At 32.8% G+C, this 15,835-nt stretch overlaps 1 protein-coding gene across 2 annotated transcripts in view; it reads left to right on the top strand.

Annotated features, from left to right (window-relative positions):
* The window catches only part of Pde3b (phosphodiesterase 3B), a 179,850-nt gene that overhangs the window by 123,266 nt on the left and 40,749 nt on the right, over window positions 1–15,835 (top strand). For both annotated transcript variants that reach the window (XM_078046436.1, XM_005326856.4), the window contains exons 4-7: window positions 883–1,022; window positions 5,611–5,717; window positions 10,249–10,450; window positions 11,007–11,080. In XM_078046436.1, coding sequence (XP_077902562.1) covers window positions 883–1,022; window positions 5,611–5,717; window positions 10,249–10,450; window positions 11,007–11,080 — 523 coding nt within the window. The remainder of the gene's footprint in view (window positions 1–882; window positions 1,023–5,610; window positions 5,718–10,248; window positions 10,451–11,006; window positions 11,081–15,835) is intronic.

Raw genomic sequence — 15,835 nt, 5'->3', positions numbered from 1 at the left:
TAAAGTCAATCAATAAAATAATTCATTAATGTATTCTTGAGTTAATCTTTACATTATGTATTGCTTGTTCTTTACATTTTCTATTGAAATTTATTGCTCCTGATAGTACTTTTAAAAAACAATTTTTTTAAAACTTTAAAAATCATAAGGCTGAGGTTTGTGACTCAGTGGTAGAGTGTCTGCCTAGAATGTGTGAGGCATGGGGTTTGATTCTCAGCACCACTAAATAAATAAGTAAATAAATAAATAGATAAATAAAGGGGTAGTGTCCATCTACAACTAAGAAATAAATAAATAGAGGCTGTGAGCATTTAAAGTAAAAAAATATCATAGCAAACTAATAAGAAATTTTTTTAAAAAATCATAGCAGTATTATGTTTGTTACTATGTTTTCTATGTAGATAAGTTTATTGGTTTACTGGAAACATTTTAAACGTAATAATTAAACAGGGTATAAATGCCCTTTGTACTGAAAATCTAAAAGTTTTGGGCTTTAGGACTGGACATCTCTGATTCTAAACTTCTCTGAAGTTGATTTTTCAGGTCAATCTTCCATATCCACTTTTAAATTTCCAAATTTCCAATTTCCATTTTTTTTCTTTAAACTAAGAGTGAAATGTGCAAATGGAAAAAAAAATCTAGTTTAAATTGCAAAGAGTTCAGGAATTGTTTTTTTGTTTTTTGTTTTTTTAGTGGGAGGAAGAAAAATAGACCAACAGTGTAGAATGTGAAATTTGGATAGATTTTCAGAACGAAATTTTTACTTTCTCCTATACATGTTAAAAATATACTTTTGTGTTGATATTTTTACGTACCATCATTTTTTCCACACGCAGCATGTAAAAGCATGACAAGTTTAACAATTATTAAATTATTTAACAGGGTCTAAGTAGTAGGAATAGCTTACCAACTCCACAGCTGAGAAGGAGCTCAGGAACTTCAGGATTGCTACCTATTGAGCAGTCTTCAAGGTGGGAACGCAGTAATGGCAAAAGACCTCACCAAGAATTTGGCATTTCAAGGTAAAATCCTCAGAATCTTTTAAAGAAATTTAAAGCATCTACTTTGTTTTTGAAAATAAAGTTTGAAATATTTTTAAAAGCAGAAAGGAATGGTTAAAGCATTTTAGGTATAGGATTACATAGGCTACAATCATAGGTTTAGTCAAGAAACCGATTCTTACAAAGAAGCTGACAAGCCCTCTCTCAAAACATAGATAGGTCAGATACAAAGCATGCTGGAGCCTTAAGAATGTGGGTCAGTGATTTATTTTAGGAAAACTAGGGTCAATTTAGGACAGGGTACTAGGACAGCTTTTAAATGGGTTAAGATGACCATTAGAGGGGCAGACAGCAATCTAGTATATAGTATGCAAAGTTAGACCAACAGAGGTATTGGTTTGTGAAAGGATGATCATGTTCCCCAGGCTCATCACAGTTGCTAGGTTAATATAGCAAGACTCTTTGAACCCTGTTTCTATTGGTGGCTGTGAGTACTAATATGTTCTGTAGTGTGTTGAGAATTTACTTGTGATAAAACAGCGCTAATCCTATAAAGTAAAGGTTTCAGTGACTACAACTAAATGAGGCTGGAAAAATTGCAGGAATTAAAATCTTTTGAATGTAAATATCATTTACTTTCATAACAAAGAATTCAATATTTTTCTGAAAGCCAGGAAAGGTATTGATCTCTTGCATGGACTAAAACTTCTCTTTAGTCAGTTAACTATGCTAATAAAATTGAAATTTCTATAAATGCAGTGTTACACCACTCTGTTACTTTGGGTCATGTGTTGTACTTTAGTTTGAGCTGTATAGTTTCACATTTGAAACAGTAGATGGCAGGATTGGAACATAACAATTTTTTCTGTTAAAATTTATTTAAGATTTATATGTGAAATATAATTAGATAATTATAATTTTCCAGATACTTCAGTGGTTATTAATTTGAATCTTTTACAAAACATTCAAATAGGTGAACTTAGTTTTTATAAAAGAAAAATCAAGCAAAATTATGTGTAAAATAGGAATGGTTTGAAATATGAAGAATATAGTGTAGGAAAATGAGCATTGATATAGATTTTTGCATAGAGCCTAAACATGACAGTCTTTTTATTTTTTAAATAGAAGTAGGGCAATGAAGGAGTGAACTGAAAATATAACAGATTTCTTTTTTTAAGCCATAGGAAGCAATATCTTGAGAATATTTTGGGGATTAAAAAGGGAAGTGGAGGGGCTCTAGCTGTAGCTCAGTGGTAGAGCGCCTGCCTGCCTTGCCTGTGTGAGGCACTGGGTTCAATCCTCAGCACAACATAAAAATAAATAAATAAAGATATTATGTCCATCTACAACTAAAAAAAATATTTTTAAAAAAAGTTTATTTAACTACATTGAGGTAAGAACATTTTTATCCTGCTGCCTGAGATGATCAGTACTAAAACAACAACAAACATGGTCCAGAGAAAACTAATCTTTAACCCTGAAAAGTGTTCATATAAGGTAAATGTAGGTAGATTCTATATATTCACTTAACTGTCATTAAAACAAAATTATATGCCTCATGAAATATTTAAAAATGTGAAGAATAAAGTGATAAAGACCTCACTGGACAAGGCTTATATACATCTACTTTAAAGAAAAATTAGAGCTTCTTGGTAATAAATTTTGAAGTGTACTTTGACCACGGGAATATATGAAGCATTGTCCTTTGTTTAAAAACACCATTTGAAAATTAAGTTGAGTCAGGTGTGGTGGCGTATACCTATAATCCTAGCAATTTGGGAGGCTGAGGCAGGAGGACTGATGCCGCAGTCTGGCTGAGCACAAAATAACCAAGCCGCCACGAGGCACTGTAGGTTCAAACAGGAACTCCTTTATTGCCCAAACTCCACCAGCACCCCATGCGCACTTTCGGGGAACTCTTTCACCCTCCACCGGGCTCTGCCCAAACTCAACGGGAACCCCACAAGAACTCCAGGGGAACACCAAAGTATCAGGTGCTGCCTGTTCCCGGAGCCGCCCTATTCCCCCCACCTCCATCCGCCCTATTGTCGGACAGCAGGGTCTATATACAACTCAATACACTGCCTGTTTCATTCCAGCATCATCCAGTACAGCAATTATATACAGCTTAACTTAATTATCACCATCTTAATGGCTCACTGGCGTCACCTCTCAACTATTACTTCTGGCAAAATGCCAGGGGCCATTCCGACTCTCAACAGACTGAAAGTTCAAAGGTAACTTCAGCAACTTAGTGAGGTTGTAAGAAATTTAACAAGACCCCTCCTCAAAATAAAATAATTAAAAAGGGCTTGAGATGTGGCTTCAGTGGTTGAGTGCTCCTGGGTTCAGTCCTCGGTACAAAAAAAATTAAAATTAAGCTGAAGTATATGTCACGAAAATATACTTTATTTTGAAGTAAATAAAATATTTGGGTAAAGAGTGATACCTTAGTGGTTTAAAGAACGGCATAGAATTTAATTTTGCTCTACCTCATGCTTTGCTTGGGAAAAAAAAAAAAAAAAGAGAAGTACTATAACCCAGGGAGCTGTGCATAGCTTTGATAAAAAGAATCTGAGGGAGATAACTAGAGAAAGAAGGATCATTCCATTTAATCAATCACTCTATTAAATTAAACTAATAGAGTTTATTATTGGTCATCTCTTAGTGGACTTGTGATTTTACTATTTAAGGAGTCCATTCATTTATAACACTAAACTATTTTTCTAACATCATCTTTCTCAATTTTACTTGAAACCCTAGTTAAGCTTTTAACTATTTGATGTTCTCTTTGTCTATTTCTGTGCCCCTTTTTAATATAAAAGGAATTTAACTGAAATAGCACTTCTTACCCTTATTTCTGTACATCTTTAATTGGGCTAAGGTATTACCACTTAGGAGTAACACTTTGAAGACTGGAACTGTTGTTCAGTATTGGAGCATTCAGTATTAGTGCACAAGGCCCAGGGTTCATCCTCAGCACTGCAAAAACAAATGCAGACAAGTCACTCTGACATTTTCTTCTCTTGTTCTTCAAGGAAAAGTAATCTGTTTCACCGCTGGTTTTCTATAGCACTTTCTTTGCCTATTTAATGGCACTTTTCACTTTTTACTTTTGTTAACAAGTACTACTCCTATGAGGCCTGTTCAATCACTGTGAAGACTTTGGGATTGCATTAACATGGATCTTTGAAGATAAATTGTTGCTTTAACAAATATCCTGAGGGGTTTAGCATCCCATATTGGATTATGATGCTTAATCCTGTGAAGAAAAGAGTCTGTTCACTTCACATATGAGAGCAGAAAATATTTTTTCTGTATTAACCTTAGAGTAGGATCAAAAGAAACTATGGTTCATTTATCCCACACAGATCTGTGGAACGCAGATATAGCTCAACTCACAAATTGGTAAGCAAGTGAATATATAAGCAGCAAAATTATGAATATGGGAAAGTCACAGAACACTTGATCTTGAGTAAATAGAATGAGGAACTGCAGGAAAGGTGGAAAGAGTTGGGGAGAAGCTTATTGAGAACTTAACCTACACTAAAAAATGTTGAATAAAACCAGAGAGAGAATCTAGATTTGTTCTTGCCCTTCTGGCAGAATGCTTAAATCAAGAATCAATCAGTAGAAGAAAATAAGCTAGTGAATATCTAAAGATGTGTTTTATATGTGCATGGCATTGTGCCACAAACTTCCATATATATTATTACTTTGTTTATTTTGCAAATTGTTATAATAAACTTCATTTTATTTATCATACTATTATACTGTGATTATTATTTTTCATAACTCTCCTAAAACCTATGGTAAATATTTCAGTTAAAGGGAATTACTGAGATAAAGATAGTCATTATCTGTGAGAAAGGGGAATAGAAAATGATGAAAAGTTATATTTTAGACATTGATTCTCAGTGAAGTCCTTGAACCATCAATACAAACATTATCTGAGAACTTGTTAGAAAAGGAAATTCTTTAGCCCTATCCCAGACCTACTGAATCAGAAATCCTGGAGATGGGACCAGTGATCTGGGTTTTAAGAAGTTCTCCAGGCGATAATGATAATCTATGAGGCCAGGGATCATCAGACTCTATTTTCCAGACCTATTCTGATCCCTAACCAATTTTTTTTTTTAAAGAGAGAGAGAGAGAGAGAGAGAGAGAATTTTAATATTTATTTTTTGTTTTTGGCGGACATAACATCTTTGTTTGTATGTGGTGGTGAATATCGAACCCGGGCCACATGCATGCCAGGCGAGCGCGCTACTGCTTGAGCCACAACCCCAGCCCCCCTAACCTATTTTTGTAAAGAAAATTTTATGAAACACAGCCATACCAATTCATTTATTATTGTTTGTGGATGCTTTTGTGCTACCATGGCAGAGTTGAGTACAGAATTTATAGCCTCCAGTCAACAATTTATTATCTTGTCCTTTAACAGAAAAAAATATACTAACTATTGCTTTGGATCTTAGGTACTAGATACAGGACTAGGATCCAAAAGTATAAGCAGATATTTGTTAACTGAATTAGAGACCACCGAGAAAAGAAAAAGAAAATAATTTAATTATTTTACACTTCTTAATCTGTTATCTTTCCTTTTTAGTCATGGATGCTATCTAAATGGGCCTTTTAGTTCGAATCTACTGACAATCCCAAAACAAAGGTCATCTTCTATATCACTGACTCACCATGTGGGTTTGAAAAGAGCTGGTAAGAAATTATTCTTTTAAAACTTTTAAATTTTTTTTTTTTTTTAAAGGTAGGGTTTTACTATGTGGCATAGGCTGGCCTTGGACTCCTATGTCCCAGAGATCCTCCTGTCTCAGCCTTCCATGTAGTTGGAACTACAGGTGTATGTGATGAATCTGGCTTAGAAATCAGTCTTTATAATTAAATATGGGAGTTCTCAAAATATATGGTAGTATAAATTTTTTTCACTCCATATTATGTCTAATCTTGAATACTATTTTATGTAAATTAACACAAGTAAGCAATTTGGGTGGCTAGTAGTTGACCAATTGCTGACTCATTCAATAAGCACATTTTGAACATCTACAATGAACCAGGCACTGAAAGGCACTAGGAAATCAAAGATAAAATACAGAACTATTTTATCAACCTAAGTAATCTCAGCATTTCCAGAGGCTGTGACAGGAGGATTGTGTTTAAAGTCAACTTAATGAGGGCCTAAGGAACTTAGTGAGACCCTATCTCTAAATAAAATATTAAAAAGTGCTGGGGTTGTAGCTCAGTGGTTAAGAGCTCCTGTTACAAAAAAAATACACACATATATACATATCTATATAAATACACATGTGTGTGTGTATATATATGTATGTGTGTGTGTGTGTGTATATATATATATTATATAATATAATCTCCACACTGAAGCACAGACAGGAAAAAAATACATAAATGACAAAACCAAGTGTGAGAGACATATGGGACATAGTCAGAAGTCTCATATATCTTGAATGAAGTTGCAGAAGAAAAGAAGAGAGACCTTTAGCTTAGAATAATTTTCTAAAACTAATTAACCAACAGATTCATAAAGCTCAGTGAACCGAAGAAGGCTCAATACTGAGAAAATTATAGCTAGGTTTATCAATCAAATTCCTGAATTATAGATATAAAAAGAAAAATTTTTAAAACATACTTGGGAAAGGTTATTTTTTAAGAAACAATATGCAAAGCTAACAATGACCTTTTCAATAGCAATAATGGAAGTCAGACACAAAGAATGACACATTTAAAATGTTGGAGGAATAAAAATTGCCAACCAGATTATTAATCTAATGAAATATCTTGGAAAAAATGAAATAAAAATTTGTTAACTGTACTCAGAACATACACACACAAAATGATTAACTTGATTAGCTATGTGTGATGATGGATATATTAGTTAATTTGATTGTGATAACCATTTCACCATGTGTAACATATAATTCTCATATAATATAATCCTTAACAAAATTTGGATTGGCTTCTTTATAAAAACTGAAAATCTGATGCTAAAATTCAAATGGAAATGCAAGGTTCCCAAAATATCCAAAAGAGTTTTTTAATAAAAATGAAAAAAAAATTACAGGACTCATACTTCCAAATTTTAAAACTTACTACAAAGATGCAATAATCAAGAGAATATGATGCTGGTACAAGTACATTCAATTTAGTGGATCCTATTGGGGGAAACTAAAACTACAAAACTCATAGAATAAAACAGGAGAAAATATCTGTGACTTGGATTTTGAATAAAGTGGTTTTTTTTTTTTTTGTAATGACATCAAAAGCACACTCTGAGTGAAAATATTGCTAAATTGGAGTCATCAAAATTAAAAACATAAAAATTGTAAAAGGAGCACTTTTTTGTGTGGTGCTGGGGATAAAAGGAGCATTTTTTTTAATCTGGTAAATATTATCTACCAGAATTGTATTGCAAACTTAATACTTAAAGATGAAACACTTTCCTTCTGACTTTGGAAACAAAGTTACCCAATATCAATACTTGTATCCAACATTATCCTAGAGTTTCTAGACAATGAATTAAAATAAGACAAAGATATAAAAAACAATAAATATTGGGAGGGAAGATGTGAATCCTTTTCTTTATTTTCAGGTGATTTTTTTTTTTGTGTGTGTGTGTGTAGAAAATCTAGACAAATCTAAAAAAAAGTAACATAAGTAATAAGTTTTTCAGAGTTGTTGGACATAGAAAAAATGTTGCATTCTCTACTATGAGAAAATAAAATTTTAAAACATCATTTACCACTACATCAAAAGTCATCAATTACCTAGTGACAAATCTAATAAAAAATGTGCAGTACTGTTGTAATTAATGACTTTAGAGTAAGGCAAAATTTCCTTAGCCAGACTCAAAAAATACTCACCATATAGGATTATATGGATAAATTTGAGTATAAAAATGAATAAACATTCATATAAAAAGAACTGAAAAAACTTTCATAACATCTGAGAAAGGACTGGAATTAAGCTATGTAAGTAAGTCAGTAATGGGATTTTTTAGTGCTGCATATCAGATTACCAAAAATGTAGCAGTTTTGTACATTAGGAGTCCTTATGCAGCGAGTTGAGTTCTCACACAGTTGAGTTAAGCGCTCTCTCCATAATATGTTGTAAGGCTATATTCAATGTGTGGACCCAGTCCAGTTGATCTCAGCTGGAATGAATCAACTTCCAGGCTCACTTAGATAGTGGTTATAATTCATTTCCTTTGGTTATGGGTTCTCAACAGGTTTGCCTCTTGATTGCTATTTGCTGGAGGCTATCTTGAGCTCCTAGAGTCTGCCCACAGTTCCTTATCACAGGGTCACTGTGGCTCCTTCATGGAGCCAGCAAGAGTGTCAAGCAAGCAAGATGAGTCACTTTAGAGTCTGATCTCTAAATTGAGTCTGCTAGCAAGATGAGTCCATAACCTACCATAATCATGACAGTGATATCCCATCATCCTTCAGTTTACACAGAGGAAGTCATAGGTCTTTCCTGTACTCGAAATCAGGGGCAAGAATCAATAGGTCTACCTTAGAGTCTGTCAAAACAACCCATTAGAAAAATGAGCAGAAGAATTGAACAAGCACTTCAGAAAAGAAATGTACAATGATTAGTATACCTGAAAAGTGCTTCACCTTATTAGTGATAAGAAAATTAAAAAGTGATAGCACAGTCCCCTTCTACTTACCATCAGATTAGCAAAGGATAAAGATATATACATGTGTGTATATAATATCTATATAGATGACAATATAGATATATATGGAGAGAGATAAACAAAGAGTGAATATTTATTTTAAAGATTGGCCCTCAATTTTTGAAGGCTGGTAATTCTGGAATTCTCAGGACAGACTAGAAGACTGGAAATTTTAACAGGTGCTAATGTTGTACTCTTGTTAGAGTGTCAGGAGGCAAAATTCTTCCTCTTTGGGAGATCTTAGGCCTTCATCCAGTTGGATGAGGCCTACTCACATTATGGAAGTTAATCTGCTTTTCTGGAGTCTACTGATTTAAATGTTAATCACATTGAAAAAATATCTTCAAAGCAACATATAAAGTAGTGTTTATTCAAATAACCAGGCACTATAACCTGGCCAAGTTCATTCATCACACACATCTGTGAAATGTTTACCTGTATGTCAAAAAATACTGTAGATTGTTATTTGCTTTCTTCTCTGAATCACACATTATTTGGATCTTTATTTTCAACTGAAGTTTTAAATCTGCCTATCTCTATTCCAGGTACATTACCTTAGTTCAAGTCCCTTTCCTGTGGAAAAGTCCATAGGAATAAACACATACTATTTTCTCCCTTTATTTTGGCATTTAGCACTTATTTATATTCTATTCTCTACTATGTAGGTTCATTGAGTTGCAGGGTTGATTTCATTTTTTTTCTATTGAGAAACCCAGCACATTTTAATCATATGTTAGGCTCTCAAATATTTGTCCTATTTTTATTTTTGATGCTAGGAATTGAACCCAGGTGTTATTTCCCTGTGAGTTACATCCCTAGACCTTTTTTTTATCTTTGGTTTTGAGAAAGAGTCTCTCTAAATCGCTGAGGCTGGCCTCGAATTTGCAATCATATTGCCTCAGCCTCCCAAGTTGTTGGGATTACAGGCATGTGCCACCACATCTGGACAATATTTGTTGAATGAGTGAATGACTTGCAAATATTTGTATAATTTAAAGGGATCTGCCTGGGGGGTTGCAGAATTTTTTTTATTTTTAAATTTTAAAATTATATTGTATTACTATATAATTTTATTATATCCTTAGTTTGTGTAAATGCTAAGAACCTTAGTTGTTGAATTAAATTGGATATTATTGAATTGAAAAATAGCATTAAAATTTAGTAGAGAGTCTTTTTTCATATGGAGAATCAACCTGATATCTTTTATAAATTATGAAAGATAAAAGACCATTATGAATTAGGAAAATTTGTGCCACATGATATTTGTTTTAGTTATGCTCGCAATATTTAGCTACTGTGTACTATTCTCCCAGAGACTGTTTACTCAATAGTCACTAATAATGACTAATATGGCAACTATTGCTTAAATTTGTAGAATGTCTTTGAGCCCCACATAGAAATTTATTTTACCATTAAACTGCAAATGCTTTCCTTTTTTTAAAAAGGGAAAATGTCTTCATAAAAACACAAATATGTACAGTGAATCCATATACATATATTTATGCTCATCTATCTCCTCTCTTTTAATTTTTTCAGGTGCTTTACCCAGCTTGAATTCTCCTAGCCATGGACAGATGTCTGCTGGTTGTGTAACTAATCGATCACCCATAGAATTTCCTGATACTGCTGATTTTCTTACTAAACCAAATGTTATTTTACATAGATCTCTGGGCAATGTACCCAATGTACCAGATTTTTATCAGCATCTTCGAAATTCTGATAGCAATCTGTGTAACAAGTAAGTTTCCTAATTGTTTATTATTTCTGTTCCAAAATGTAAGTTATTTTAGTAAAGTATTATTAGTTTTTTAAAATTCTGTATCTTAACTATGTATTGGTTAAGACCATGTCCTATATTTATCTGGTAGTTTTTATTCTAAATGACCTTTTTTTCTCACTCAGTGCTGTTATAAATTTTCTAATTAAATGATGTAAATTATGATATTCAACCCATCATATCATATTAGTAAATAGAAAATTTTTCTCATATATGCTACTTTGGTACTTGTTCATGATATCCAATTCATATGGTGTTAACTCTTATTTCTACTTTGATAAGAATATAGGTTTACCTCTGATTCCAATGTTGACTTTCCAAAATGTTATTTCCTTCAAGAGCACACAGATGTATTTCTAGGTTAAAATCTTTTAAGTTAATATAGAGAGAAGAATATGAGAATATATTGCAGTTGAGATCTTGGTTAAAAATTAAGCAGGTTTTCTAATTACACTTACGTAAAAAAACCTTTCCACCTTATTTATCATGTATATATTTATCTATTTTATTCTATAAGCTGTGGACATCAAATACTAAAATATGTTTCAACATGTGAATCGGATGGTACAGACAGCCACAGTGGAAAATCAGGTGAGATTACATAAGTAATACATATTTGAATTTAAGAGAAATTTCTTACAATATTTTTTCAAATGGATGACTGAATGAGTTTAACTTCTACTTATCAACCTTTAAGGTTATTTTGTTGTTGCTGTTCAGTATTAGCAATTAAACCTAGAGCCTCACACATGCTACTACTAAGTTATATCCCAAGCCCCTATTTTATTCATCTGTAAAATGAAGATTATATTGTTTTTTGCCTATTTCCCAGAAGAGTTATTAAGACAAATTATAAATAATTGATGTGAGAGTGTTACTGGGTGCCATCAGTACCACCTGAAGGAAGAGTTAGCTGTAACATTCAGTGCTCCAGATATGTATGGAATCAAATTAGTAGGAAAATAAGTTTTTATTCAAAGGCATCTTTGACAGAAGATAGAATAAATTTACAGTTTCAAAAATTCCATCTTCAAAATCTCTGAAGGTAAGCTAAGTTTATAGAAGAGAAGAGGTAGAAGACAATAAGCAGATTTAGTTAGCTTGTGTCCCACAAGTCTGTGGAAGGGGCAGTCTCCACTTTTAGCTTCCATGGCACCTGTCAGGGTGAGGGTTACAAAATGTTTTTTTTTTTTTATTTTTACATTTTAAATATTGTTAAAATAAAACAGTCCTTCACAATTCTTCTAACTCAACTCCTGCCCCCCACCCCCAAAATACAAAACATAAAGCAAAAACAGAAGGGAATACTTCTCAATTCATTCCGAGACTGGTATTACCCTCACACCACAATCAAAGTCAAAAATAGAAAACTACAGATCAATGTCTCTTATGTACATAGACAAAAAAAATCTTTTTTTTCCCCTTTGAAATAAGAGAAAATTAACTTTATATATTCAGTTTGATCAAACTGGGGAGAAGCAGATAGATTGCCTTACTTTCCAATCCCATAGAAGCAGTTACAATTTATAGAAAAAAAAGCCAGGTAATATATATATATGTAGATTTAGCTGGCCTGAAGAGGGGGCAAAGTGGGACAAAAGGTAGGAAATATATATATGCAGATTTAGTTAGCATGTGCTAGACACAACAGGGCAGGGGGCAATCTTTATTCTTAGGAGTCTTCCAGGTGAGAGTGAGCAGCCCCTTAGGCTTTACTTTCAGGAAGTTATTCGCCATTTTAGAGAAGCCCTAACTGAAATTTTAAATGTCACCAGTTTAGTTTATCTCCTCAGTCCTGAGTAAATTGGGGTTCCATGTCATCTGGCTAGCCATCCATTGCTGGATTGAAAGATACAAAAATTCTTAACAAAATACTAGCAAATTGAATTCAGCCATACAAAAGGTCACATTATGACCAATGCTATCCCAGTAATGTAAGGATGGCTGCACATTTAGAAATCAATCATTATAATACACCACAGTAATCGCATAAATGGAAAAACCTGTAGGAATAATCTCAACAGGCATAGAAAAAACATTAAACAAAATCCAATACTTTTTTTTGAAATAAAACAAACTGTTAATAGCTAGAAAGTTCCTAATCCTGATGAAGGGTATATTCACAACTAACATTATCTTTAATGGACTATAATTTTCCCTCTAAGATTAATAACAAGATGAGGATTTTTAGTCTCAGCACTTCTATTCAACATTGTAGTTATGGTTGAGCCAAGAAAATGAGTAAGAAAAACAAAGCCATCCAGAATTTAAAAGAAGAAAATAAAAGTATCCCTATTCACAGATTATATGGTCCTTTGTGTAGAAAATTACACTACAAGCTACTAGAACCTATAAACAAGTTGAACAAAGTTACAAGACATGATTGATATACAAACATCAATTATATTGGGCTGGGGTTGTGGCTTAGTGGTAGAGTGCTCACCTCGCACGTTTGAGACCCTGGGTTCGATCCTTAGCCCCACATAAAAATAAATAAATGAAATAAAAGTATTGTGTCCAACTATAACTAAAAAATAAAATGAATCAATTGTATTACCATAATCTAGAAATAAATCATTATGAATTGAAACTAAGAAAACATTTTCATTCATAATAGTATAAAAAAGAATAAAGCAGAATAAATTTAACAGAAATATTTATACACTGAAAATTATACCACTGCTAAGAAAAATTAAAAACTATCTAGAAAAGTTGAAAGCTATTTTATAGTATTGGACTGAAAGAATAAATATTATTAACACGACAGCATAACAGTTCTCCTAAATAGATCAGTAGTTGAGTGCAGTTTTTATCAAATTTCACCTGAAAGCAAATGAAAGAGAATACAAAAAGAAAAAGAAAGGGAGACAGACCTCAATGGATTAGTTATGCGTTATTAAGCAGCTGAGGGGCACAATTTCAAGAGGGAAAATGGCAACAGGCTACAACAGGGTCTGAGTTTTTTATAGGGGTTAACAGGGGCCAAGTTGGTCATTTACTTTTGGCAAGCTTATTTTTCGGTGGGCAGGAGTATTTTGGCAGAGAAGGGAGATTATTATGACAGGTCAGATTCCTGAGCTCCCTTTTTCACTGAGGGTTTTATAGTTCTCCATTTCTTTCACTAGCAGGGTTTTTTTTTGGCGGGGGCACAGAAATTGAAAAGTTGGTGTAAACATTTATATAGAAATACAAATGACCTCAGTATCAGTAGTTAATTCCGAAGTTCTACAATAGTCAGAACAAATTTGAAAAAAAAAAAAAAAAAAACAAAGTTGGAGGACTTATACTATTTGATTTGAAAACTTATTGTAAAGCCACTAATTAAGACAATTGTTTTAGGGGGTCAGTGGTGGAGTGCTTACCTGGCACATGTGAGGCACTGGGTTTATTCCTCAGCAGCACATAAAATAAATTTTTAAAAAAAGGTTTTGATTAACATTTGTAAATGTACATATCCATGGGGTTCACTATTATATTTCAAAACATGCTTGTAGCATTAAAAAAAAAAAAGGTATTGTGTCCATCTACAACTAAAAACATTTTTTTAAAAAGGCAGTATTGGCAGAAGGATGAGCCTATAGTTTAGTGGAATAGAATGTCCAAAAGAAAAGTCTTGCATCTATGGTGAATTGGTTTTTGACAAAGAACCCCAAGATTCAAAATGGAATTCAAAAGGGAAAAAAATAAATGATAAGTGTTTTCAACAAATGGTGCCAGGACAGTGGGATATCCATTTGCCAAAAAACAAACAAACAAACATGGACCCTTATCTCACTGCATGCACAAAACGTAAATCAAAATAAATCATAGACTTAAGCATAAGTATTAAAACCACATAACTTCTAATCACAGTAGCCATGAGGTTTGTTGAGATTCCAGGGGTTTGGTAAATAAATATTCTCTCTTGATAGGAGAGTGATAAGAATGCATTTTAGAAAAGTATATAGAATAAGAAAAATGATATGGATCTTTGGAAAATAAATTCCTATATTTATCTCAGTATTTTTACTAGAATTTGTGAGGTATGGTTGTTAGGAGTTATGATATTAAAAATAACATGTAATATACCTTAAATGCTAACAATTTTTACATGAATTGCTATTTTAGAATATCATAGTTACTGCCTTAACTTACCAAGAATACTTGAATATAATAGTCCCCCATCTATACCTGACATGTAAGATCATACTGAATTCTAAATGCACCCCTCCCAATACATGCATTCCTATGATAAGCTTTAACTTATAAATTAGGCAGAGTAAGGGATTAAAAATAATTAATGAAAAATAAAACAATTATTACAATTTACTGTAATTAAATTGGCAGCATCACCACTCTTCTGCTTTGGGATTTTTAAGTAAAATAGGAGTTACATGAACATAAGTACTATAATGTCATTAGGATCAATCTGATAACTGAGATGAATACTAAGTGACAAACAGGCAAGTAGCATGTATACATTGCACAAAGTAATGATTCATGTGTTGGGCATGATGGTGCCAAATATCATCACTTTTCAGATGGGAATACAATTTTAAATTATTTATTATAGAATTTTTCATTTAATATTTTTGGACCACAGATGATAATAACTGATAATTGAAACTGTAGATAAGGGAGGTGTTTTAGTTGGTTTTTTTTTTTTTTTTTTTTTTTTTGGTTGCTGACAAAAAGAATTTTAGAGGAGGAAAAATTTATTTGGTGCTCATGGGTTCAAAGATCTCATTCCATAGACTATTGCTCTGGGCCTAAGGTAAGGCAACATTATGGTGAAAGAGTGTGGTGGAAGAAAGCAGCTCGTGAAATGGCCACAGGAAGCAGAAAGAGACTCCACTCACCAGGGACAAAATACAAACCCAAAGGCATGCCCCCAGTGACCTACCTTCCTCCATTATACCCTACCTGTCTATAGTTACCACTCAGTTTATCCCTCTCAGTGTATTTACTGTACTGATTGGGTTAAGTTTCTCATAACTCAATCATTTTTCCTCTAAACTTTCTTGCACTATCTCACACATGGGATTTTGGGGGACACCTCACATTTAAACCATAAGAGGGGGACTACTGTATTCTAGAATTCATTACTTAAAAGATTTTGAGAGAAAGGGTAGGTACTGGGGAATAAAATTGGCCAATTTATGTCATGTGTATATATGAATATGTAACAATGAATCCCACTAATGTGTATAATTCTAAAGTACCAATAAATTTTTTTTAAATAAATGTTTTTCACTTGGAAAAAATCATATTTTCCAAACAATAACACTTTCTGGTCATCAGTTACTGATTTTATATATATATTTAGTAAGTTAGGTTCAGATTTGATTAACATTTATTGATCACCTT

The sequence above is a fragment of the Ictidomys tridecemlineatus genome, chromosome 4, assembly GCF_052094955.1.
Source record: "Ictidomys tridecemlineatus isolate mIctTri1 chromosome 4, mIctTri1.hap1, whole genome shotgun sequence".
NCBI classification, from domain to species: Eukaryota; Metazoa; Chordata; class Mammalia; order Rodentia; family Sciuridae; genus Ictidomys; species Ictidomys tridecemlineatus.
This window is presented reverse-complemented; position numbering and strand designations above follow the sequence as displayed.